This window comes from Oculina patagonica, chromosome 2 (assembly GCF_052425735.1).
Source record: "Oculina patagonica isolate OP01 chromosome 2, crgOcupat, whole genome shotgun sequence".
Taxonomy (NCBI): Eukaryota; Metazoa; Cnidaria; class Anthozoa; order Scleractinia; family Oculinidae; genus Oculina; species Oculina patagonica.
In genome coordinates, this window is record NC_135759.1 from 908590 (window position 1) to 934796 (window position 26207).

At 39.7% G+C, this 26207-nt stretch overlaps 5 protein-coding genes across 8 annotated transcripts; 2 read left to right on the plus strand and 3 right to left on the minus strand.

Moving 5' to 3' along the window:
• The first annotated feature begins 264 nt into the window (after positions 1-264).
• On the plus strand, positions 265-2760 carry LOC144642501 (dynein light chain Tctex-type 5-like). Its single transcript, XM_078501464.1, has 2 exons — positions 265-574; positions 1593-2760. Exons 1-2 carry the CDS (start codon positions 286-288, stop codon positions 1895-1897), a joined length of 594 nt encoding a protein of 197 aa, XP_078357590.1. The 5' UTR covers positions 265-285; the 3' UTR covers positions 1898-2760.
• Positions 2761-2762: 2 nt separating this feature from the next.
• Positions 2763-19516, minus strand: LOC144642500 (uncharacterized). Of its 3 annotated transcripts, none has more exons than XM_078501461.1 (8): positions 19400-19516; positions 6811-6944; positions 6139-6243; positions 5677-5730; positions 5215-5313; positions 4711-4812; positions 3427-4388; positions 2763-3036 (listed from the first exon to the last, which is right to left on the minus strand). In XM_078501461.1, exons 2-7 carry the CDS (start codon positions 6937-6939, stop codon positions 4275-4277), a joined length of 603 nt encoding a protein of 200 aa, XP_078357587.1. In that variant the 5' UTR covers positions 6940-6944; positions 19400-19516; the 3' UTR covers positions 2763-3036; positions 3427-4274. The 3 variants fall into 3 exon arrangements, with proteins under 3 accessions (XP_078357587.1, XP_078357586.1, XP_078357589.1); XM_078501460.1 differs by lacking the exon at positions 19400-19516 and adding an exon at positions 8069-8225; XM_078501463.1 differs by lacking the exon at positions 19400-19516 and adding an exon at positions 8069-8225 and having other exon boundaries at positions 6139-6239; positions 6807-6944.
• On the minus strand, positions 9099-12287 carry LOC144642502 (uncharacterized). Its single transcript, XM_078501465.1, has 4 exons — positions 12193-12287; positions 11383-11680; positions 9878-9979; positions 9099-9591 (listed from the first exon to the last, which is right to left on the minus strand). The coding sequence occupies exons 2-4, from the start codon at positions 11596-11598 to the stop codon at positions 9478-9480; spliced, it is 432 nt and encodes a 143-aa protein (XP_078357591.1). The 5' UTR covers positions 11599-11680; positions 12193-12287; the 3' UTR covers positions 9099-9477.
• LOC144642499 (uncharacterized) lies at positions 11387-14307 on the minus strand. Its single transcript, XM_078501459.1, has 5 exons — positions 13955-14307; positions 12971-13104; positions 12158-12297; positions 11627-12072; positions 11387-11481 (listed from the first exon to the last, which is right to left on the minus strand). Exons 2-4 carry the CDS (start codon positions 13097-13099, stop codon positions 11724-11726), a joined length of 618 nt encoding a protein of 205 aa, XP_078357585.1. The 5' UTR covers positions 13100-13104; positions 13955-14307; the 3' UTR covers positions 11387-11481; positions 11627-11723.
• On the plus strand, positions 14170-25922 carry LOC144642497 (uncharacterized). 2 transcript variants are annotated; one of them, XM_078501458.1, is made up of 7 exons: positions 14170-14237; positions 20611-20782; positions 21152-21256; positions 22760-22813; positions 23388-23486; positions 24280-24381; positions 25237-25922. In XM_078501458.1, the coding sequence occupies exons 1-7, from the start codon at positions 14170-14172 to the stop codon at positions 25348-25350; spliced, it is 714 nt and encodes a 237-aa protein (XP_078357584.1). In that variant the 3' UTR covers positions 25351-25922. The 2 variants fall into 2 exon arrangements, with proteins under 2 accessions (XP_078357584.1, XP_078357583.1); XM_078501457.1 differs by lacking the exon at positions 14170-14237 and adding an exon at positions 19544-19691.
• The last annotated feature ends 285 nt before the right edge of the window (positions 25923-26207 follow it).

Sequence of the window (26207 nt, forward strand, 5' to 3'; positions counted from 1 at the left end):
ACACCGACGTTCTAAGTTAATTTCCCCCGAGACAATTACGGAACATTTATCATTGCTTTTGACAGGTTTTTAGAAAACAAACAAAAGGACCGCGATTTTCTGGATCATTAAGTCTTGAAAAGAGCGTAACCAAGGGTCGTTCATATTACGATTGCTTTTGTTGTTATCATTGAAATTCGCATTGTTTTTACGCAAAAACGGAGGCAAGATATTCCGACAAGTATTGTAATAACAAAATATTTCTCTTCCTGACGCGGCTAAAAGTTAAAGCGGAATTTTGTCATCATGAATAATTCGCTTGAAGTGACAAACATGGCGGACGGACCGGGGAAAAGTAAAATTCGAAAGACTAGTCTTCCACTCGCTACCACGCGAAGCTTTTTCGTCAAGAAACCGCCACAAGCTCCTCTCAACCAACAGCAAGGATATGAAGGTGTAAGGCTGAAGAGTGGAAGTTCTTTTCGAGACGAAGAGTTTTTAGAAGAGTTGGAGCACACAGGCCAAACGGATCAAAGCGTTGTGTTGGAAAATACGTATCGCGTTGGACCCGACCCACTAAAGAAATTCTCGTCAGGTTAGTTTAATACTCATTTAGTTCGTGTAGTTAAACGTATTTATACAGAATATTTGTCTGCAAATACAGATGGGGTTTGTTTGTTTTTCTCAAACTTGTTGTGTAAATTCGGTACTGAGTGGTGCTAAGAGGGCGATATTGGTTTTCCTACAGAATTAAGCTTCCGCAATTTCCTCATTAAATTGCTAATTATAACTTTGAGTTCCTCTTTCAAAGTTATAGCGCGGGTGGGAAAGATCACATGATTTTCCTTTGTTTAAACTCCTGCAAAATTCCGCTTTCGCAAAACAGATAAAGATGTAATTTAACGCGACGGATTTTAATACTTTCCTGCACTTTTGGGTGGTTGCCAAGGAGACCAAGAATTAATTTCTCCTTACAGTGTTAATACATTATCAAGAAGAAAGGTGCTGAGAATAAAAAAGTCATCAGCTAGAGGAGATTGTCTTGTTTAACATCCAAAGACTATGATTCGTGATCAGTAAGGAAAAGATGTATTTCGGGTTTGAACTGAAAAAGTCGAACCATCATTAAACAGTCGTATTTTTTTGCGAATACGCTCAGTCTTTGAACTAGAGGTCTGGAGCCAATGTCTAAACTGAGAGGTGCTTAGCGCCTTCGATAAGCGATTGATTAACGATTTTAGAGCAAACAATTCAAGGACTGTTTGGCAGTCTAAATGATCATTGACGACTCTCGTGCCCTCTTCCAAAATTGCTCCGAATATCCTGAGAGTACGTCTGAAACTGAGTTTTCGCTCCTTTGGCCGGTATAAAATCTTTCTTGCTTTCAGCTCTTTTGAGTCTATACCGGTCTCGTCCAATCTCATCTCTCGTCACTCCACTCGTTCTCGTGAGTCTGTCGGGGTTCTCGGAAGTCCTCGGAAGCTCTTCGTTAATCTTCGACGATCTACCGAATACAGCACTTGTTCAACCGAATGTAGTTTTCCATAATTATTTTTGTTTTCAATGCAATAAATTAAGGTTTCCTTTATAATACTGTCTCTCGTCATTCGTAGGTGCTGTTAAGAGAATCGCGGAGGAAATCTTGGTCAAAAGACTCACCGATGTAAGCTACGAGCCGAAGTTGTGCCGAGATCTAACTGTTCAAATCTCCGACGAAGTCAAGTCCCAAGTCAAGCTGCTCGGCTTCGATCGATACAAGATCGTGTGTGTGACGCACATCGGCCCGAAGATGGGTCAGGCCATTCGTATCGGAAGCATGTGCTGCTGGGATGAGAAAGCTGATAACTTTGCAGAATGTAGTTTCATAAACAACTCGCTGTTTGCAGTCGCTTTAATATTTGGCATATACCAAGAGTAAAAATAAATTTCTACTAAATTAATTGATATTAAGACGGTATCCACCAGGACTTCGAGTATTAAACAAAATTATGTAACAGAATTATTTCATGTTATCTCATCAAAAGAAATCAATTCTAATAACACCAAACAACGAAAGCAAATTTGAAAGTTCCACTGTATCGCTTCATTAAAAGACGATTTTACAAAATAGCTTCACGTGAGATTTAACCTATAGTTTACAGGGTTCTTGTGAACTTTGAAATTCATTTTCTCAGGCTCTGTTAAGAAATTGTTGTTGGTGTTATCACGGATAATTACTTACATCTTTTGCTTTTAAAAAGGGTAGAAAATAACGCAGTAGGATTTAAATTATTCTAATACTCGATTTTTGTCCATCTAGAAATTAATATTACTCGATTTCCTGATGGATTCCGTCAAAAACGCAATGAATAACGAATTGGAGTTTTGACTGTCTCGTTCCCAGGCGCGCGCATTTGGTCGGTAAAGAGCGGGAAACAGGGAGCGGGGAGATTGATGAGAAGGAGGTGTACGGCGTTCAGGTGACAGAAATATGCGACTCCAACAGGCGACCCTGCCAAACACGAGGCAGAATTTTTGTAATACTACTACTCTAGAATGTACTGGTATAAATTGTTAGTCTTGTAGAAAGTGGTAACATTTAAGGCATAACGTTTCGTTTTGACCACAGAACAAGATTAAATCAATCTTCGAGATCTTTTGCTAGTGACCAGTTTTCTTGTCCGCCTGGCGCGGACAATGGCCTTGGGAGCTACAGGATACGCAATGTAAAAATGGGTTTGTAAACTCCTTTAAAAAAATAGAAGTTAGAAGTTGACGCACGAATAAACATCTCAGACACCATATGAATGAAGACATTAATTTATTTTTGTCGACAAGAACGTTCCTCTACAAGAAACATCTTTGCACGTCGATGAATGCAGTGATCTACTTGTAACTAAAGGCGATGCCGAATAAATATTTTAGGTATATTTAATATTTTGTATACTGCTGTGTTCCCGATCAAACTTTGAAACTTCAAAATGTAATTCCCCTGCACGAGACGTCTGATGCTCTAAGTACTGTGTAAATCTATAGTTTCTCCGGAATGGGATCAAATATGTTTTGGACGATTTTTCCCTTAAAGTGTATATGACACGAAATCTTTTATTGGCTTTTTTCTTTCGTTGATATGCTTAGATAAAGGATTCATAGTTAAAATTTGTCCAAAAAAATTATTCCGTCATTTTTTCCTCCGTAATGTCGCACTCTTAGCCATCTTGAAAACAATTAGACGTCACAAAGGTGACGTGACGTACCTTTTGTCATAGCGGCGCGCGGCCAAAACGTACGTCACGTCACCTTTGTGACGTCTACTTGTTTGATGAATTTTCAAGATAGCTGAGAGTGCGACATTTCGGAGGCAAAAAATGACGGAAAAAAGTTTTAGACAAATTTTAACTATGAATCCTTTATCTAAGCATATCAACGAAAGAAAGAAGCCAATAAAAGATTTCGTGTCATATACACTTTAAAGAAGACGGCCTTCTTTTTGTCGTCACGTCATGGGGAAAAATAAGATTGCGTGACACACGTAGGGGTCATGAATGGTTCCTAAAAATGTCGCAGTGCTCGCAATGCTCGCAAAATTTTAGTGGGTGCTCGTTTGCTCGTGCTCGCATTTTTTCACAAGTGCTCACATGCTCGATTTTTAGTGGAGGTAGGTTTTTAAAAAGTGCTCGTTGCTCGCAAGGCTAATTTTTGTCAATGCTCGTGCTCGCAAAGAAAAACGCTGTGCTCGCATGCTCGCAAATGCTCGCAAAGACCATTTGATACCCCTACACGTTGCTGCAACTTCCTAAAGGGACCTGTAAAGGTCGGGACACACTAGGCGTCAGGTCACTGCGACAAGTCGCTTCGTGTGTACTGCTTCAAAACAAGTCGCTTTCTCGGAGCACACGCAGCAAATTTGGAAAAGTGGGAATGTGAAATAGTTTTCCAAATACATGACGCTCTCTCATTGGTTAATTTATATTTTGTCGCAGAAGTGCGCACACGCTGTGACAACGCTAGCTGCTTTCACTCATTTTGTCGCTGCGATCAGTCGCACGAATTCAAACTAGTTTGAATTTGTGCGACTGATCGCAGCGACAAAATTATATCGCAGCCACAAAGATTGTCGCGACTTGCCGCCTAGTGTGTCCCGACCTTAAGATGAACTAAGATAAATCAATCAACCTTTTTATTCGTTCAAAGGAAAGGGGATGTGAACTAAAGAAACCCCAGAAAATAAAGTTTCGATCTGATTGGCGCATTCTACAAGGTGTTTATTACATGTCCTATGAATCGTGCTGCAGTCCAGTAGGTGCATGCGCAGTTCACCATTTGTAACGATCAGGTAAATTGTTTAGCCATTCTTCCTCCTCAGGAGTGTTCTCTCTGCCCAGAAATTTGTTCCTCTGTGGAAAACGTCCAAACTTATCCACTACATCCTAAAAAAAAAAAAAAAAGAAAGAAGCCGGATTAAAATAATTTTCAGTTAAAAAAGCCGATTGCTCTTTCCTACTCCAGCACTCCTCTTGTTTCTTTGTGACTTGTTCCAGGCTCCCAGATTGTTTGCTTGAACTCTGGCGAAAAGGAACAATTGGATAGCAGACTGGGGCGAGAAAGTTCGAGAGCCAACCTCACCCACTTGCTCCTCATATTTTCCCCACCGGCCTAAAAAGGGTTTTCATTTGCAAGAGAGGTCTTAATATTTGTTTAATAAGTGATGCAGTGTTCACGCTCATGGGCCCATCACAGAAATATGCACACCTTGTGAAGAACAGCAAACCGATGCCAGCCTTTTCCACTGGCCTCCTCTTCACCGCCAACGGTGTCCTTCTCTAACTGTGCAAACAGTTGAAGGCTCATCTCCTGCAAAGGACAAAAAAAATTCAAACACGAAATTCAAGTTTATAAATGACGCATGATTTTTTGATTGAACTGATTAGAGTTAAGCGGTGACGTTCTCCGAAATAGAGCGGTTTTCACTTGAGTATCGAAATTAAAGTTATGTGCATTTGCTGTGGTTTTGAATTACTACACTATAACATTCCATCGCTTTCTCGTTCAATCCTGACTTGCTCGAGCACGTTTTCCCGCGCTTCGCGCCGGCTACGTGTATTTGCTTCGAGTTTGGATTGAATCACTGGATTGCTTGCGTCTATTGTGATTGGCCAGAGTGATAACTATGGTTTTGAACGTGCTTTTGATATAGAAAAAAACTACTCTTTGCTACCTGAAGGTTTATTAAGGAACGCATCAAGGTCACCATACCTGATTGTCTCTGTTCTCGCTGTGTTCAAACGGAAGGTAAATGAAAGCTCTGGCAGCTGGGCTGAACTTCAAGTGGTCATGGGTCTCGCGTTGTATAAACTTTCAAGGAACAAGAGTAATTAAGTAAATAAACAAAAGAAACAAACAAACGAACAGTGCGCTTCAGTGGTTAGATAATGTAGCGTAGTTGTGGACAGTGAATGGTTGAAAACCAGTGGCGGATCCAGACCTTCAGTTAAGGGGGAGAGGGAGAGGGCTTTTTTGTTTTTGTGTGTGTGAACCCAGTACATTTTAGCGGGAGGGGGAAGGGGGGGAAGGGAGTCATTAAAAAAAATGTATTTTAGAAAAACGAAGGAGGGGCTCGGGGCCCCTACCCTAGATCCGCCCCTGGAAACTAAAGTTAAGATTTTGAGTTCAAGGGGCATAATAACAAGAACTGCGCATGCCCGCCGTTTGACTTACCTTTTGAGAGAGCTCTACACAGTAAGGATCTCTGGAAGTCGAAACAGGGTTGCCCTAAAATATCCAAAGCAATGTTAACAGTCAATGAACAGTATCTATATTAAAAATACGAATAAAGCAGTGGCTAACTAGCAAACGTGCAATTTGATTGGCTAACAAACAGACACCCTACACCACTCACCGAACGAAACCTCGCATTTTCGAAAGCTTAGCTTTCTTGATGTAAGGAAAAATGACGCTTACCCGCCCACTATATAGCCCTTTACCTTCCTCGATGAGTCGTTTTCCCCCTTCTTCCATCCCATCCTTGTTCATTGTTTCCCCTCGCTCGTCCGTTCTTTGGTTCGTTGGTTGGTTGGTTGGTTCGTTTGTTTTTTGGTTCGTTGGTTCGTTTGTTCGGTCGGCGTCGGTCGTTTAGTCGGTATGATAAGACAGTCACTTTAACTTTCTTTTCTCACAAACCTTGTACAGACTGCGAAGGAACTGATCCTGTAATAAAATCAATGCTAGAGTTGCTTTTGGATCGTTCTCCCAGTGCTTGAGTTCGTCGTTTCTTGCTTTCTCTGCCTGTAAAGAAAATAAACAAAACATAAATATATGTGTCAATTTCAGGATTTCAGCACGTTTACAGCTATAAAATTCTTTATTCAGATATTTTCAGGTGATGAATTTTCCCATTCTACCAAGCTAAACTACAAGATGTCGAAAGTTAGCAAAACGACCCCATTTTGTGTGGCTCGTTCCTCCTGCGAAACTGTTTTGTGTGTGGAAGCGTGAAAACCTGCTTTTTGTGTGTGAAAGTGGAAAAATGCGAACGAGACAAGGTGAAAACAGTGCCCTGTTATCTGTCCTTCTTCGTAACCGGTTTCCCAGTTCAAGATTTTTACGCCAAGAGTAGAATGCGGAGGGGGATGATTTTTCATTTCCTATGAAAGATTTTTATCAGTATCAGCTATCCCAAGTCAGTTATGAAGTTTTACACTAAGCATTATAATCATTGGCTTGTCACGCAATTGGGGAGGAGGTCCGTGGAGAGGGCTATACCAAATGTAATCTCATGCGAACTATAACAAAACAACCAATCAGAACAGGCCATGTATAACTGTCATTTTATAGCGCACAATCTTCACTTACCAACGCTCCAAACTTGTCTCTAATTTCTTTAGCCGCTTCTTCACCGCCTCCGAACCAGCGTGGTCTCTTTGAACGGTCCCCGCCTCCAAACCAGTAGTTTAACACTTCATTTGCTTCTTTATAAGACATTGTAGCTTCAAAAGAAACGAAACGAAAAGAGCATGAATTGTGCTACTTCCTAGGAATCACAAAACGCGGTAAGTTTTTATGTGGCTTGCGTGAAACAACAACGTGATCGATGCGGCCGCCTGTCTATTTACTACGTTTTTAAATATTTGAGGCAATATACCAATTCGTGACATTTATATGGGTAAATGCACTGCAAGATTCTGCACTGTCACAGCGAAGGATTAGTATCTCATTGTCTTATTGCCTTGGGTCATTGTTATTGGCTTCAGTAAAAGCCTGTATCCTTGCTAACCCTCAAAAATCGATTCTAACTTTTTGTGAAAAACATAAAAGAAAAAGTTCACTGAAAGTAATGCATTATGACAAGTGATGTTGACAAGTAATAATTATTGAGTGTGCAGCAGGCGTTCGCCGCCAATAAATGCATTTCATGTTCTTAATTAAGATGCGATTTTATTCCTTCTTTGTAGGGTGTAGTTTCTCTGCAGCTCAGTAAATTATTTCTGGTATATTAGTCATCTTGATCTCAGAATGCCGACTATCTCCTGTCTTCTTATCAAATAACAAATTTACCACTGAAATGGATTCTTTAAATTAGCAAAATATTTTTGTCGGCACTCATGCATGCATCTCTTCCCACGTTTTCTTATAGAATACAATTCACCGTGTGAACTTCAAGAGGAAAGTGCTAATCTCAATTGGCCTGGGGATGAATAATTGAGATAGGCTTTCAAAATTGATTCCGCGAGATTTAAGCAAGAAACATTGCGTTTGTGAGCTTATACTGGTAAAACTAGTAAAGTACATCTGATCTGCATAATTAAAATGTGGTGTAGTCTTGTTTATATTACTTACAACTATATTCGTACATACAATTTACACGCACGAAAACTGTACAAATGTTCCGAATTACGAGGCATACACCGTAAAAAACTTTGTAGATCTCAATTATTATATATTTTAACAATATCAGTGGTAACTTTTTCTATTCAAAACGAGAAAACCAAACGCTTTTAATAAACAGGGCGGAAAGCCACAAGCTGGCAAACGCGTTCGAAATAATTATTTTGAATCTTTCAAAGCGACGAATTTAGCAGCCTTTTATAACAAAATTTCATCAATACCTTACCGAATTTTGGAAGTCCTTGAAGCTGCAAGTAACCTGTAGATATGTGAATTAAGTCATAAGATAACCGGCAAAGGAAACGCTTTATGTTATCACCGGCTGCCGTTCAATGTTTCATATGTCGATGGGCGCGAGAGGTTTCCTGGGTGTCACGCAAACATTGTCACACCGCGGGGTGTCACACACGCAAGGCAAGAATTTAAAACATGGCGTCCATAGATCATAAAAGAAGCTAAACGAGCGATACACGAAACCTTTCAAGCTTATGAACGTCAAAACATGGCGAGTAATCAAAAAGGGAGAGTGTTTTCGTGAAACGAGTTGCTGAACTAAGAAATATGCTGAACAAAAAAAGGAAATAAAATATCATCAATCAACTCTTCAAATTGTTCAATTAAGGGAAGGAATCAAATGGGATGGTGTAACCTGTGAATGAAAGGAAATTAATAAAGGGACTACAGTGGCGGATCCAGACCTTCAAATAAGAGGGGGGAGGCGATCATACAGACCCTAGAATAAGGGGGGCCCACTCTCTAAACTGTGTGAAGCCAATAAATGTTTGTATGTACTTAGGGGGCTTAAGAAGAAAGGGTATAATCAAGACGAAATTGAATTCCTTTTCAAAGCAATCGTCCTCTCCAAGGTTTTGTATGGCCTTCATATATACGGAGCAAGTGAAGTCGATCTGAAGACTATACAACTCTTTTTGAAAGGTGCTTTAAGAGACGCTACACTTCTACCTCGTAAAATGTTCATAAAATTTTAGAGCGGTATGACAGAAAACTTTTAAAAACAATAAGTAGCGACTCAGCTCACCCATTATATACCAATTTACCCTCGGAGAACCAGGGGCAGTGAGTCGGGCGACAGGCAGCTCTTTTTGTAAACTTTCGCCCGAAAATCCCGTCGCCCCGATGAGCTGCCCGTTGCCCCGACTTACTGCCCCTGGGTCTCCGAGGATGCCCCGGACTAAGCAGTCATTGATAAGGATATGGAGACGTGGTGGACAATTTCCGAAAATAAATACTAAACGTTATAAAAATACTTTTTTAATCGACTTACTTTTTAGATAAGATACAGTAATGCAGTATTTTAATCACTAGTCCATTTCCGAATTAACTTTTGCCTCATTTTCAAAACGAGTCATCGTGCAAAACCATTCAAATAAAAATGAGTTTGATTTCCATGAAAATGGACGGGTAATTGAAACACATTTACATATGAATAGTTCCGCAAGAAGACTCGTTTTTAAACAGAGAGGCAAAAGGTAACTCGGTTTAAATGTTCTAATTAATTCTACTTTGTAACTTTGTGACACGTATTTTTATCAAATGAATAAAGTTCATCATCATCATCATACTCACCTCCATCATCATCATTCTTGGTTCAGTGGTATTCTGTGCATGCGCAGTTCACCATTTGTAACGATCAGGTAAATTATCCAGCCATTCTTCCTCCTCAGGAGTGTTATCTCTGCCCAGAAATTTGTTCCTCTGTGGAAAACGTCCAAACTTATCCACTACTTCCTGGAAAATGAAGAAAGAAGCCGGATCAAACACCTATCAATCATAATGCCGATCCCCTTCATGCTCCAGCACTCCTCTTGTTCTTTAGTGACTTGTTCCAGGCTCCCAGATTTCTCGGGCGAAAAGGCACAGTAGAAGGGAAGACTGGGGCTAGAAAGTTCGAGTCCTTACTTTACCCAATGGCTTACACCGGCTTTAATAAGGTTTAATTTGCAAGGGAGTTCTTGATTTTTGTTAATTAAATAAGTGATGCAGTGTACCCACTCAATCACAGACATATGCGCACCTTATGAAGACCAGCAAACTGATGAAACTTTTTCCAAAAGGCCTCCTCTTCACTGCCAACGGTGTCCTTCTCTATCTGTGCAAACAGTTGAAGGCCAAGCTCCTACAAAAGACAAAAAAATTAAAAACCACTACTGCGCCAAAGGCCAGTTTAAGAAATGGCGCTCGAAATTTTCGGTGATTAGAGTTAAGCCCTGGCGTTCTCCCAGATGGAACGATTTTCACTTGAATGTAGAAAGAAATTTGCATTTGCTTTGGTTTTAAATATCTACGCTTTAAACTCCCGCCATTTTTTCGTTCAATCAGAAGAACCAATCGTAACTCGCTCGCGCACGTTTTCCCTTGCTCACGCCGGCTACATGTATTTGCGTTTAGTTTTGATTGGTTCAACGAGGATCGTAGAGCGGAGTCTTTGATACGGTTCACGGGCGGAAAATAGCGAATCACGGATCACGGATGTCAAAATTTCACTTTGCCGAATCACGAAAATAAGCAAGTAACGTGTTTCTTTTCCTGCTCTAACGCAAAGAAAAGTGGCAAAGGAGGAGCGTCTGAAAAAAGCAAAATAAAGAAAGTCAAAAGAAAGGCTTCATATTCCTTTATGCCGACTTTCTCATTTTCTTTTCTTCATTAATCTTCCGGAGTTCTGGCGACTCAAAATAACGTGAAATGGAATTATGAAATCACAAATAACAATTATTAATGAAAGTTCTTCTCGGGTCACACAGAACCTTTAGGCCACGGATCACGAAGAATAATTTATTCAATTCACGTTTCATGAAAATAATTTCAGCTCATCACGAATCACGAGATACCCCTGTACGACCCTCTTCAATGGATTGCTTGCGTCCTTTGCGTTTGGCCATAGTAGTTACTATGATTCTGGGCCGACTCTATCCACTCGTGTTAGGAATCTATAGAACTCAGGTTTTCCATGTTTGTCAATGGCATTCAAGGTTTTTTAACCCTTTCACTCCCGAATCCCCCCCTCAAAAAAAAAACTTTTTACACTGCAGCAACATTTTAATAAAGATTCCATGTAAAAATGTACAATATTTTTTTACTTTGGTGCGTGCGCATAAGCCAAAATTTGGACTTCTTTTTTTCTGAACCGTTCCAACTTGTTTTTGCTCAATCCTTTCGCTTCCGTTCTTTATCGGCTTTCTTATTTCGTTACTTTCTATCCTTCATATTCTTTCTTCTGGCTGAAAAAGTTTGGACGTTATCATTGGAAAACCCTGAAAAAAAAACCTTAATCAATTACAGGTGTATTGGCCTGTTTTAGCAACGATCGATTTTGCACCAATAAACGGATCGTGTTTTTCTTTGATTAGCCCTGTCAGAATGCAAACGATATTCAAAATGAACAGTCCTGTAAAAAGGTCAATCCAAGCTCTATCAGATACTTATCCCAAAAATTCACTGACGTGCTAATTGATGACGTCACAAGTGGTTCAATGTGCGTTTGGGAGTGAAAGGGTTAAGGAAGCATCAAGGTCACCCTACCTGATCGTCTCTGTTCTCACTGTGCTCAAATGGAAGGTAGATGAAAGCTCTGGCAGCAGGGCTGAATTTCAAGTGGTCGTGGGTCTCGCGTTGTATAAACTCAAACAAACAAACAACAAAGAAACAGTGCGCGTCAATGGCTAGATAATGTAGCGTGGTAGTGAACAGAAAAAGAGAGGACAACAACAACAACAACAACAACAACAACAACAACATATCAGAACTGCCTCGCCGTTTGACTTACCTTTCGAGAGAGCTCTAGACAGTAAGGATCTCTGGAATATGCAGCAGGGGTGCCCTATAATAACCAAAACAATAGTAAATTGAATAGGTAGGGCTTTCTACCAAAGCGCTAAAGAACGGTATCCACATTTAATTAAAAACCAGTGACTGACTGGCAAACTTGCAATTCGATTGTTGGCTAAAAAGGCACTACATATTATTGGCAGTGAAACTTCGTGCTCGTAATCAGATCTAAATGAGGACAACGATGGGCCTTTAACTTTTTTCGTTCGTTCGTTCGTTCGTTCGTTCGTTCGTTCGTTCGTTCTTTCTTTCTTTCTTTCTTTCTTTCGTTCATTCATTCGTTCGTTCGTTCCTTCGTTCGTTTGCTCGTTCTTTCGTTCGTTCCTTTGTTCGTTCGTTCGTTCGTTCGTTCGTTCGTTCGTTCGTTCGTTCGTTCGTTCGTTCGTTCGTTCGTTCGTTCGTTCGTTCGTTCGTTCGTTTGTTCGATCGCTCGTTTTGCTCGTTCGCTCCCTGGTTCTTTCGTTCGTTTGTTCGTTCGTTCGTTCGTTCGCTTTTCTCACAAACCTTGTACAGACTGCGAAGGAATTGATCCTGTAATAAAATCAATGCAAGGGTAGCTTTTGGATCGTTCTCCCAGTGCTTCAGTTCGTCGTTTCTCGCTTTCTCTACCTGTAAAAATATAAAGAAAATAAAAGAAAGAAACAAAAAAACAACAACAAATGCGTCAAATTCAGGTTTTCAGCGCGTTTAAAGGTAAAAGTAATCTTTATTGGAGAAATAATGAATCCCCCCTCCCTCTAACTAAACAACAGGACCCACGTTAGCGAAAAAATTACGCTATTTAGTGTGGCTGGTTCTTTCCGCAAAACTCTTCTTTTTGCGTGTGAAAGTGCAAAAAAGTGAACAGTGAAAACCTGTTATCTGTCCTTAATCGTAACCGGTTTCCCAGTACAAGATTTTGGCGCAAAAAGTAAGAATGATATATAGTAAAAATATATTTCTATATACCAATATTAAAGGGTAATGTATGTATTTTAAATCGCGTTTCATTCACTAAACCTGAAAATGGCTGGTGTTGGCCAGCCGAAATATTTTGTTTACGTCTTTTACAAGTTGTCTGAACAGTCTTCGCAGTTTTTCTATAGTTTCTCAAAACCCAAGTCAGTTGTTGAGTTTTACCCTAAGCATCACCTTAGCTTGTCACGCAAATGGGGAGGAGGTCCGAAACAAGGTGTGTTGGAGTAGGCTATACCAAATGTAATTTCACGCTGACTATAACAAAACAACCAATCAGAACAGGCCATGTATATCTGTCATTTTATAACACACAATCTTCACTTACCAACGCTCCAAACTTGTCTCTAATTTCTTGAGCAGCTTCTTCGCCGCCTTCGAACCAGCGTGGTCTCTTTGAACGGTCCCCACCTCCAAACCAGTAGTTTAACACTTCATTCGCTTCTTTGTAAGACATTGTAGCTTCAAAAGAAACGAAACAAAAAGAACGTAAAAAGTTAGAATTCCTAGGATTTAATTAATTAATTTATTTTTTTGCAGTTCGCCAGAAATAAAAACCTGATCACTGTGACAACCTGTCTATTATGTTTGAAAAAGTATTTGCTGCAAATAAACTTATTCGAGACAATCAAATGCTCTGCAAGAACTCGCTGTTAAAAAAGCCTGCGTTGTCGTGGTTATGTGCGCTGGGCATGGGGAAGGCGATGAAGCCGCGAGGGGCCTAGGGAGGAGATCTAGAAAGCGCCTATTGTTATCTCGAAGTTTCCAAATCCCAGTCTCAGATCTATTGTTTTTTGTTTGTGATTCCCAGTCTCAGTGACCCAAATCTCATTTTCCCAAATCCCAGTTCTCGTTTTACTCCTTCAGGCCCCTCTAGTTAATTTCAAGAGGAAAGCTTGCAAGTGCCAATCGGAACTGCGAAATGATAAAGATAGGCTTGCAAAATTGATTCCCGGAAGATCCATACAAGAAACATCGCGTTAAAGTACATCTGATCTGCATAATTAAAATGTGGTATAGTCTTTTGTTTACATTTAATCCAAATTCGTACATGAAAATTTACACGCTCGAAAACTGTACAAATGTTCCGAATTACGAGGTATACTCCATAAAGAAACTTCGTAGATCTCAGTTATTATTTATTTTAACAATATCAGCAGTAACTTTATATATTCAAAACGAATAAACCGAACACTTTCAATAAAGAGGGCGGATTGTCTCGAGCTGGCAGACGAGTCCACAATATTTATTTTGAATTTTTCAAAGCGACGAATTTGACAGTTTTAATAAAAAGATTTCATCAATACTTTACCGTATCTGGACGGATGTCCTTGAAGCTGCAAGTAGCCTGTTTTCTGCTAGAGATTTGAATGAAGTTATAAGATATATAACCGGCAAAGGAACCGCTTTATACACTGGCTTTCCTTGTTCAGTCGATGGGCGCGATCAAGTCGCGACAGGTTTCCTGGGTGTCACGCAAACATTGTCACACCGCGGGGTGTCACACACGCAAGGTAAGAATTAAACATGGCGTCCATAGTTGGTAAAAGAGCAATATTTACGAAGACTTTCAAGCTAATGAACGTCAAAACATGGTGAGTAATTAGAAAGAGAGAGTGTTAAAAAAATGATCCATTGTAAAGTCATCTTCTGTTAACGTGAATTCGAAATAGCCGGACTGCAAATTAGGCCCGGTTCAGACGCCGAACTTTTCATGAGCCGAACTCAATTTGAATTTGGACCAACCCAAATTGACAAAAGTACGCCTCTTGATTCAGACGCCGTACTTTTTGGCCGTTCCGAGGCCGTTCCTAATACAGTTTCAATAAAACCAGTCAAAATACATTATAATAATTTATGAATTAGGATCGGCACATGAAAAGTACGGCGTCTGAATCAAAGCCGTTCCAAAGGCGTTCCACAGGCGAAATTCTCGGCCAAGCCAGGCGGGAAGAACGGGTGAGCCGTTCCAAATTGAAATAGCCGTTCTAATTTGATTCAGACGCCGATCTTTTCATGTACTTAATTCAAGGAATTAGGTTCGGCTCATGAAAAGATCGGCGTCTGAACCGGGCCTTAGGAAAGCTTACTGGCCGCCCCAGGGTTTTCTCCCTTATAAGGGCTTATTTTGTCTTGAACGGGGTATATATTTCACCCATTTTTGTTCTTAATCACATGGACTAATGCCTTAAACAGGATAGGCTTATATGCCTGCAGAGGCGTATTAATTTTTTTACAAACTTAGCCACAAGATGAATTTTCACAAATTCTTCCGTATTGCTGACTATCGTTGACGATCTCAACAAAGCCAGTTAGGTACTTGTTTATGTCTAAGGCGGGGTAACAAAAATTGGCCAAAATCAGAGGTTCGTGTCCAAAACAGGGTCAGGGTTTAAGAGGCCCGGTCGCACTTGTGATTATGTCGAGTAATTTTAGAGCAGTATGACAGAAGACTTTTTAAAACAAAAAGTGGTGGACATTAAACACTGAACGTTATAATAATACTTTTTTAATAGACTTAGTTTTAGATATGAATCAGTAATATAGACTTCTCAATTTTATCTCATCTTATACAATTTAATGTAGTATTTCAGTCAATTTTTATATTGTAAGCGCTTATTGAGATATTCTAGTAAATTCTACTTTGTAACTTTTAATATGTATTTTAACCAAATGAATTAAGTCATCATCATCATCATCATCATCATTATCATCATCATTATCATCATCATCATCATCATCATCATCATCATCATCACGACTCGTGCTGCTGTTCAATGGTATTCTGTGCATGCGCAGTTCACCATTTGTAATGATCAGGTAAATTGTTTAGCCATTCTTCCTCCTCAGGTGTGTTCTCTCTGCTCAGAAATTTGTTCCGCTGTGGATAACGACCAAACTTATCCACTACTTCCTGAAAATGAAGAAAGGAGCCGGATTAAAAACCTGTCAATCACAATGCCGCTTCCTCTTCATGCTCCAGCACCCCTCTTGTTGCTTTGTGACTTTTTCCAGGCTCCAAGATTGCTCGGGCGGAAAGGCACAATCGGAAGGCAGACTGGGGCTAGAAAGTTCCAACCCTGTTAACTTTACCCAATTGCTTTTGTTCTCATTTCCCCGGCATCGGCTTCAATAAGGTTAAAATTTGCAAGGGAGTTCTCAGGTGAGTTCTTGATATTTGTTAGATAAGAGGCTGTTGGCAGCTCTCTATTTTTTCGTATTTTTTTTGATCAATGAGCGCGGGGAAAGAACGGCGAGAGAACTTGATGCCAGTTCGCTTGCTCCCGCCCCCTTCCCCGCGCTTTGCGCTCAAGCTCGCTTCGCTTTCCGATTCTCTCGCTTTTTGACGTTGAAAAATAGAGAGGCTGTGGAGAATCTACAGACATATGCGCACCTTATGAAGACCAGCAAATCGATGCCAACTTTTCCCAGTGGCCTCCTCTTCACCGCCTAACATGTCCTTCTCTAACTGTGCAAAAAGCTGAACACTCAGCTCCTTAAAAAGACAAGGAAAAAAGTTATTAAAAGTTAACCCTATACCGCGCCAAAGACAAGTTAAGAAATGGTGATCGAATGTTTGGTGAACTGATTAGAGTTAAGCCGTGACGTTCTTCCAAATAGAGCGGTTTTCAGTTCGCGTTTGCTTGGTTTTGCATTACTATAGTTATTGATATAAACTTGCGCCACTTTCTCGACCAATCAGAAGTAAAACCAAAGGCAATCGTCAATCACTCGCACACGTTTTCCCGCGCTTCGCACCGGCTACATGTATTTGCTTCGGGTTTTGATTGGTTCACTGGATTGTCTGTGTGTTTTGTGATTGGCCAGAGTGATTACTTTGGTTTTGGTTTTACGATACTTAATCACTGCAAAAATCACTCTTAACTCCCGCCACTTTCTCATCTAATCAGAAGTGAAACCAGAACCAATCGTGACTCGCTCGTACACGTTTTCCCGCGATTCACTGGCTACATGTATTTGCTTCGAGTTTTGATTGGTTCAACAATGGATTACTTGCGTCCTTTGTAATTGGCCAGAGTAATTAATAAATTACTATGATTTTGGTTTAACGACACTCAATTAAAAACTGCCGGCTCCATCCACTCGTGTAAGCAATTTATGGAAACAGTGCACAGGTTTACCATGTTTCTAAATAGCATTTAAACGTGCGTTTGGCAAAAAAAGAAAAGAAAAACGTGTTTGCATCCTCAAACTGCTCTCAAGGTTTATTATAAAGGAACGCATCAAGTTCACACTATATACCTGATTGTCTCTGTTCTCACTGTGTTCAATTGGTAGGTAAATGAAAAGTCGAGCAGCATGGCTGAATTTCAAGTGGTCGTGGGTCTCGCGTTGTAGAAACTTTCAAGAAGAAAAAAAATAAACATATAAATAGGTCTAAATAAACAAACAGTGCGCGTCAGTGGTTGGATAATGTAGCGTGATTGTGGACAGCCATGCACTACATTTTATTTTTATTCTTCTTTGTATTGTAAATATAATTTAATTTAGGGGTGCCGATGATAAAGAAAATGGCTGCAACAAAAAGGGAAACAACAAAGGCAAAATATCAGAGCTGTCTCGCCGTTTGACTTACCTTTCGAGAGAGCTCTAAACAGTAAGGATCTCTTGAAAATGCAGCAGGGGTGCCCTAAAATAACCAAAATAATGCTCAATTTAACAGGTGGAGCTTTTCACCACAGCGCTAAAGAACAGTATATATATTTTGTTGAAAAAAGGTGGCTGAGTGGCAAACTTGCAATCCAATTATTAGCTAAATAGGCATCACATTGATCAATAGAAACTTCGCTCTCGTTATCAGAACAACGAGGGGCTTTTTTTCTTTTTTTCGTTCGTTCGTTCGTTCGTTCGTTCGTTCGTTCGTTCGTTCTTTCGTTCGTTCGTTCGTTCGTTCGTTCGTTCGTTCGTTCGTTCGTTCTAATTCGTTCGCTCGCTCGCTCGCTCGCCGCTTCTTTCGTTCGTTCGCTTTTCTCACAAACCTTGTACAGACTGCGAAGGAATTGATCCTGTAATAAAATCAATGCAAGGGTACGTAGCTTTTGGATCGTTCTGCCAGTGCTTGAGTTCGTCGTTTCTTGCCTTCTCGACCTGTTAAAAAAAAAGAAAAAGAAAAACAATACGTCAAATTCAGGTTTTCATCACGTTAATAGGTATAAGAAATCTTTATTTGAGAATTAACAAATTTCCCCCTGTCCCTAAGTTAGTTAAAATGACCCCATTTAGTGGGGCTCGTTCTGTCCGCGAAACTCTTCCTTTTGCGCGTTTAAGTGAAAAAAAAAGAAGAAAAACGAACAATAAAAACAGTGTCCTGTTATCTGTCCTTATCTGTTATTCTTCTTCCAAAGGAAAAAAATTATATATATTTTTTATCTCCTAATGAGGGCACATGTATGGTTGTTTTTCAAAACATAAGTCAGTTGTGGAGTTCTTCACTAAGGATTATATTGGCTTGTCACGCAATTGGCGAGGAAGTCCACAACAAGGTCTGTGTTGGAAAAGGCTATGCCAAATGCAATCTCACAAGAACTATAAAAAACAACCAATCAGAACTTACCAACGCTCCAAACTTGTCTCTAATTTCTTGAGCCGCTTCTTCACCGCCTCCACACCAGCGTGGCCTCTTTGAACGATCCCCGCCTCCAAACCAGTAGTTTAACACTCCATTTGCTTCCTTATATGACATTTTAGCCTAAAAAGGAACGAAATAAAACGCGCGTGAATAGTTAAAACTCCTAGTTTTTTTGCGGTTCGCGTGAAATATACCTGATCACTGTGGCGACCTGTCTATTTATATGATTAAAAAAGTATTTGCGCAAATATAATTATTCAAGACAATTGTATGTAAATGCACCTACAAAAACAGTTTGGATGCAGGGGACCACGCAACGAAGAAAAAAAAAAACTGCTTGGCTTGTCTGCTGCCGGATCTCTTGTTCAAGAAATGCTCGTACCAGACGTCACTCTAAGTGCTAATAAAACCAGATTGATTGCAAAGCTGGTACAACGGCAGGAGGGCAAGATTTATTGGCCAATATTTCAACTAGCAGAGCTAGTCTTCTTCAGGGCCAGTACTATAATCAAAGGAAAATGTACCAGCCTTGCAATCAATCTGGTTTTAAATGCACTGCAAGAACTTGCTGTCATAGCGAAAGATTATTTAAGTCTCTCATTTAGCCTGCGTAGCTGGCGGTTTTGTTGGGGTTACTTGCGCACCTTGGTTCGTGCGCGCGGAGTAAGGGAGGAACTTGCCGTGAGGGACACATCCCTCTGTGCTCGCCTACTTGCCTTCTGGCAAGTAGGCGAGCACAGAGGGATGTCTGAAATTCAGGCTAGTGCCAATCGGAATTGCGAATGAATGATAAAGATAGGCTTGAAAAATTGATTCCCGCAAGATCCATTCAAGAAACATCAGGTTTGCGAGCTTAATACTACATCTGATCTGCATAATTAAAATGTGGTATAGTCTTGTTTACATTTAAATCTAAATTCGTACATACAATTTACACGCTCGAAACCTGTACAAATGTTCAAATTACGAGGCATACTCCGTAAAGAAACCTTGTAGATGTCAGTCCTTAGCGTTAACTTTTAATATTCCAAACGAGAAAACAAAACGTTTTTACTAAAGAGAGCGGAAAGTCTCAAGCTGGCAGACGCGTCCAGAATATTTATTTTGAAATTTTCAAAGCGACAAATTTAGCAGCTTTGTAATAACAAGGTTTCATCAATACCTTACCGAATTTTGGAAGTCCTTGTAGCTGCAAGTAGTCTGTTTCCTGTTAGTGATTTGACTAAAATTACAAGATAACTGGAAAAGGAACCCCTTTATATATTATCTGCCGTTCAATGTTTGAATGTTTGCTTGCGATTGATCGGGCGCGAGAGGTTTCCTGGGTGTCACGCAAACATTTTGTCACTCCGCGGGGTGTCACACACGCAAGACAAGAATTAAACATGGCGGCGGCGTCCATGGTTGGTAAAAGAGCGATGTACACGAAGCCTTTCAAGCTTATGAACGTCAAAACATGGTGAGTAATCAGAAAGAGAGAGTGTTAATAAATAGTCCCGTTGTGAAGTCATCTTCTGCTAACGTTGAATTCTAAATGGAAGTGCTGGACTGTAAGTTAGGTAAGCTTACTGACCGTGCTCTTGTCCAAATATTTTGTCATTTAAGACATAACTTAAAAGTTATAAACTTAAATGTTGCTTATTTCTTTAAGATAGTGCCATATTTTCTTGAATAACGCATTTATGTAAGTTAAACTATAATAATAGCCGGAGGGCCTCACGAACTACAGTAGTTAAAATATATACTGACATGTAGTTCAATTAGAACTCAGTGTTTATGGACCATTCCATTTTATATCCCCCCTATGAGGTAATTTAAAATTTCCCCCTTAAGAAAAATAAAAAGAACAAAGTGCCAACATGGTGCCACTATTAAAAATAACCCGATTTTTCTAAACCCAGATTTTTCAAAAGCCATGCAACTTTTACCTAAACCCCTCAGAAACATTCAAAAGATCAAAGAATGCAGACATGCAGGGCTTAACCCCCTCAGAAATGACTTTCTCAGCCCCTGTAGAGGAGTGGGGGAAAGGGGTGGGGGGAGGGGTGGGGCTTAAAATGGAATGGCCCCATGGGGTACACTCTTTGTGTGACCTCTCACGCGAAAACGTTCCTTAGGACTTGCCATTTTGACATGGATAGCTGCGTGTTCGCCGTAGCCATGTGAACGGGATGGGATGCCGTTCAAGCCGTGCAAGCTATTATCTGTGCAGAAAAATTTGTCAGCCGTTCAAGTCGTGTAAGCGTTTTGTACAAACAAATTCGGCAACCATTCGAGCCGCACAACCTGCCATTTTCGTTTCTGTTGAGCGTACGTTTCTATCTTGTTAAAAATAATAATAAAAATGCCATGTTTGCAAATTATTATTACATTTTCAGGGTTACATGTGGCAGTGCTGCAAGGATAATTTTAAGGTCCCTATGTTCTGGTGATGCCTCAGACCAGTGGAAAAGTGTCCTTGATTACTGGTTTAGTCCAGGAGCGGAAAAGAAGTGGTTTCATGGTGGACTAGAAGTTGATGAGGAAATAAGGAAGAAGTTTGGAACTATGGTGAGTGAATTACAGTTAGATTAATTTGAATACATTTGTGAACTGTTTTTCTTAGGGGAGGGGGGGGAGGTCGAGGGGTACTCCCTATATACTTATATGGTGCAGGCAAGCATGTTAGCTAGTAACATGTTTCTTTACGAGTATACCACTTATTTTAGGGTGTTCCATTTCAATGCCTGTTATGATCTGGCACTTTGTGAGTGAGCGAGCGACCTTCTTTTGGAAATTTTCTAAGCCTATTGAAAAAAAGAGATAATTGCTAGGGGGTAACCTTACATTATAGCACATTATAATATTTATCTTTGCCGCTTAGAATTTTTAGCTTTTGTTTTTGTAAACAATTAATAATCTGAGTGATTCAATTTGCAGGTTGAACAAGCTGTCCAAGGAGAGCTGAAGGAGTGGGAGGCTGAACCTAAACCATCTTTAGCTTTAATAATACTCACTGATCAATTTACCAGAAGTATTTTTAGGGTATGTTCAATATTTTATTAATGGCATTTATAACATTTTTTCTTTTGCTATCCTCTGGATGATGAATGATGGAATATGCAAGCAAACAATTTTTATATTAATTATATAGCTGTCAGTAAATCCTATATTGTCAGCGCAGCTATTTTCCCTTAATTTCTGAGAACTGTCCAATTTGGGATTAAATTTGGATAGTTTCGAATAGGACTTTCAGGTAAAATGCACAAACTGTCCAATTTAAGAAAAATTGGACAGTTTTGTCTCAGCCAATCAAATCAAAGGAAAAGCGACATGTGACGGATATCAGCCAATTAGCATTAAGAATAGCGTCAGCCCGGTAAACTTGTCGCATTGTTAGTCGACAATGGCGGAATTTTTAAGGCAAGTTTGCTACGTTTTTCCATTCCTTTTGAGCTTTCCAGCAATAGTAACAACAAAGAGAAATTTTCTACGTTGTCAGAGGAGGAGCTAGCTACACTAAGAAGCAAAAACTAAGAGCAAAACGCCTCTAATAGTACAAAACTTGGGTGAACGTTAGTGCAGCGAAGGGAAGCAAGAAATCTGTCAGATATTCATCGCCACGAGCTGGATGCAATTCTTTGTCGTTTATGCTGAAATTCGAAAAGAAAACACGGCCATGAAGTATGAACGAAATAGTGGAAAGGAGTATGTCAGATTCAAGAAGTTGTAAAGCTCTTCGGACACTTTGTTTACGACTTTCGTTGATTGATGCAGTGTTTTCACTCACTTTGTAGCAAGCTTCGCAAACTCAGGTGAATAAAATTGCACTGTTTTGTTTAATTTTTATTCGTGAAGACAATGCTTTGAGTGAGTTGCATGTGCTGTGTTATGCCTACTATTGTTGAATGCTTTTCCTGTTCTGGACATAAGTTTATTGTTTACGCTGGATTGACTGACTACAAGCTATATAATTAATATGTAACCGGACTACATGCTTGTCCAATTTGGAAATAATTAGATTCAAAAAATTCCTCTGACAGCCAAATTGGACTCGGCCTCTGGCCTCGTCCAATTTTGGCTGCCCTCGGAATTTTTTTCATCAAATTATTTCCAAATTGGACAGCATGTAGTCCAATTACGTATACTAATTTGTACATTTGTACACACAGCCTGAATATGAAAATGTTTACATGCTTGCTAGCCTCAACATTTTAAGGCATATTTTAAGGCTGAACAGTGGCTGATACAGAGATGATTATAGGGGCTGGGGGAAGGGGGCGGGGTATCCAGAGGCAGAGTGCAGGTGGACCCATTTTTCGCCCAATAAGGGGTGTGGAAGGCCCAGAAAATATTGTGCCCTTTAATTTTACAGCAAATTTAAGAGGGGAGAGGGTTGGGAGGTATGAAACCACTGGGTCTCTTGCCTAAAACCACCACTGTATAGACAAATCACAATAATTTATTTTTAATAGGAAAATTTGCCAGGAAAATGATTTAATTGTTATGAAATAACAGTAAATATAGATTCATATTCCTTTTAAACAGAATACTGCCAAAGCTTTCTCTGGAGATGTTAGGGCCAGGACCATTGCTAGAAAAGTGAGTCACTTTGTTAAGTCCTGCAATTTGAGTTATTTCTGCAGGCATCTTGTAAAAAATGTGGAACTTTTCTTTTGAAGACTCACCTACAAGTGGCAAGACAAATCTTACAAATTATTAAGTATGGAGCTTTTACTTTTGGGCAACACCATACATATCATCCTCAGAGACCCAGGCCGGCAAAAAATCGGTGAAGATCGCTCTTGACTTTTCTTCGCCGATTTTTTCGCCCATATACTAGGCTTTTCCCTGCCCCCACTAACTGCCCCTGGGTCTCTGAGGATGTGTACATATTGTCATGAAAGATCTGTTGATTAACAGACTCTAACCACAACTTGGGGTGATGCAAAAAGATTTCAATACACCATACAATTTTTATCAGACCCTAGCCACACTACACCATATAATTTTTATAATTTGATGGCATCGAAAATGGTGGATCTCACAGATTTCAAGATGTGGCTGCATGGCTATATAGCTAGGGTCCTTTAATGCCCTACAATTAAATCACACATTTTTAAGTGCCTTAGTGGGAGCAACTGAATTATTTCTTTCACATTAAATTTTGTTTTAGTTTATTGAAGGAAAAACTCACAACCATTTGGATCTACCTTATGCTGAAAGAAGCTTTACCTATCTGCCATTTGAACACAGTGAGGACAAGAGAGATCAGGTGAGTGGTGTTACTGTGCAACTGATGGACACCCCACAGGGAACCCACCATGGTTTTGGTGGAATGCAGGACTGCTGCTGGGAAATACTGTTGCCCAAAGAGATTCTTCACAACTATCATGTTTTCCAAAACTTGTGTAGAATTTTTATACATGCACTGGTGTACCTGATGGGAAGTTTTTCCTTATTATAGGAAATTAACCCTTGTGTTAATTAAGGTATCTGAAATTAACGGGACTTAAATTAACGCGAATCGAAAGAAAAATTACTTCCCAATAAACACGAAAGAGGAGGTAACATTTCAATATGAAGGAAACGTACACAACAAAAAACATTTGTTGAGACAACAGGAACAAGTTTATCTCAACACTTGGCGTATACCCTTTACCCAAGCGTAGGGGGAATCTGACCGCTTTGATCATTCTTCGCAGTTTCGGTGATACTGGTAGATTTTCACCATGATGAAATAATGCCTTTTCCTAGAACGGTCTGTTCTATATCAAGAAACTGGAGTCAAAATAATGGAAATTAAGGTCACGGAAATGTATGCTTCACTTAATTAACAGCGTGGGGATTAACGTTAACAAAAATTAACGCGAATTTAAAAAATTCGCGTTAATTTCATGGAATGTTAATTTCCTATAATAAGTTGTACAAATTCTACACAGTTTGGAATGGCCAAATGTTAGTCTGGGATGATATGACTCATAGTTGATTTCTTATTTTCTGGCCCTTATAAATTTCAATGAAAATGCACTTCCCGAGATTAAAGCCATGACTTATTATTCCTTTAGGAATTGTCAGTGAGTTTAACATCCAGTTTGGTAGAAGACTTCAAGGGCACAGATCATGAAGAAATGGCCAAGATGAACCTGGAGTTTGCCATAAGACACAAGGTAAACAAATCAGTTGTTCATAAATTAAATTTCAATTGATTTAGTGGTAATGAATGGGATAAAAAAATAACTTGTGCATTTCTGGTCATGGGTGGGGTAAAAAAAAGTGGTATACCGTAAATTCTGGTTATAAGCTCCCCCCCCCCCTGCTTATAAGCCCCTCTGGTTATAAGCCCATCTACCTGGAAACAAAAGAATACATCCCATTATAAGCACCCCCCCCCCCCCGGATATAAGCCCCCCTCTCCCAGATGACAGTACTAAACTAAACAGGGCTAAATGTTGCTTTATTATTCCTTTTTAACTTAAAAACGTATTTCGATCAACACTCCCGAGGTTCGTTTCGAAACGTTTTTTTCATTCCACTTATAAGCCCTCCCGGATATATGCCCCTCCGCTTATAAGCCCACCCAAAAACTGTTATGGAGTTGTATAAGCCCAGGGCTTATAACCGGAATTCTATGGTATTTTTAAGTAGTTCAGATATGGCATTATTTTTATTTATATACCTGATGAAATGTCTTGTCTTGTCTAGCTGTTTTTCATGTAGGTCTTGGGCAAAATGGAGTAACCTCCCTTCCACCTTGACTTCCAAAGCACTGATGCTCTGCAAATGACCGAAACCACTTACAGTCCTGTGCATGATGAATTTGACAATAAATTGCCAAATTTCTACGTTTTGGTGTGCTCTCCTACAGTGTATGGGCCAATAAATTATTTTGTCTCGTGGGTGTAAAACCCGGTCACAGTAGACCCAGTCCATAGGGTGGGGCCTGACTGCTGGCATTTTCAGTAATTGTGCCTGGTTCTTAGACTTTCTCAAAGACGCTTTATCAAAAATGTTCTTCTTGACAGGAAGTCATAGACAAGTTTGGAAGATATCCACAGCGGAACAAACCTTTAGGAAGAGAAAACACGGCAGAGGAGGAAGAATTTCTTAATAACATTCCTGATCGATACAAGTGGTAAACACAGACAGACGGTGAACATTACATGTAAGGCAAATTTATGTACAGGACACCACGGTGAACAGTAGCCATATATTATACAGGACACCTTGCTGCTGGATACCCTGTTTTGCAAAGAGACCCTGCTTTTATGAACACTGAAGTCCTGGTGGCTTTCATGTAACAGGACGGTGATCATGCAGTTTATTTAATAAATTGTATTTTATGTACTGTATATAAAAACATTGAATAAATTGCTGCAAAATTGTATTCACTTTAGTAATAAAAGATTGGTCCAAAAGAATAGACATGGTTATATAGTGGACAATAGTTATCATTGGAATTTTTTTGCCAAAGGAACAGAAGCCTTACTTTGTTCCCAAAAACGTTATTACAGTATTACAGTGGAACCCCGATATAAAGATATGCTAAGGGAGCAGTAAAATATATCGTTATATCGAAGTATCGTTATATCGAAACTCCCGATATAACGATATGGCCGTGTAATAGCCGAAAATATCGTTTTATCGGGGTAAAACTAACATGTACTTTTTCACTGGATACAGAGGTTTAGAATAAAGTATCATTTTTGTATACCATCGTACAAAGCTGTTATCAGAAACGTTAGAGATTACTCGATTACTGTTATGCTACTGGATTAAGTTCGATGTTTTGCTAAATTGTTGACTGTGTACTGATAATATCGTTATATCGGGGAAGATTTTCCGTTCGGTACGCTAAATTCTCATCGTTATATCGGGAATATCGTTATATCGAAGATCGTTTTATCGCGGTTTTGTCCCATACATTTTACTGTAACTTTTGCCGGGACATAGAATATTCATCGTTGTATCGGGAATATCGTTATAGCGAGGATCG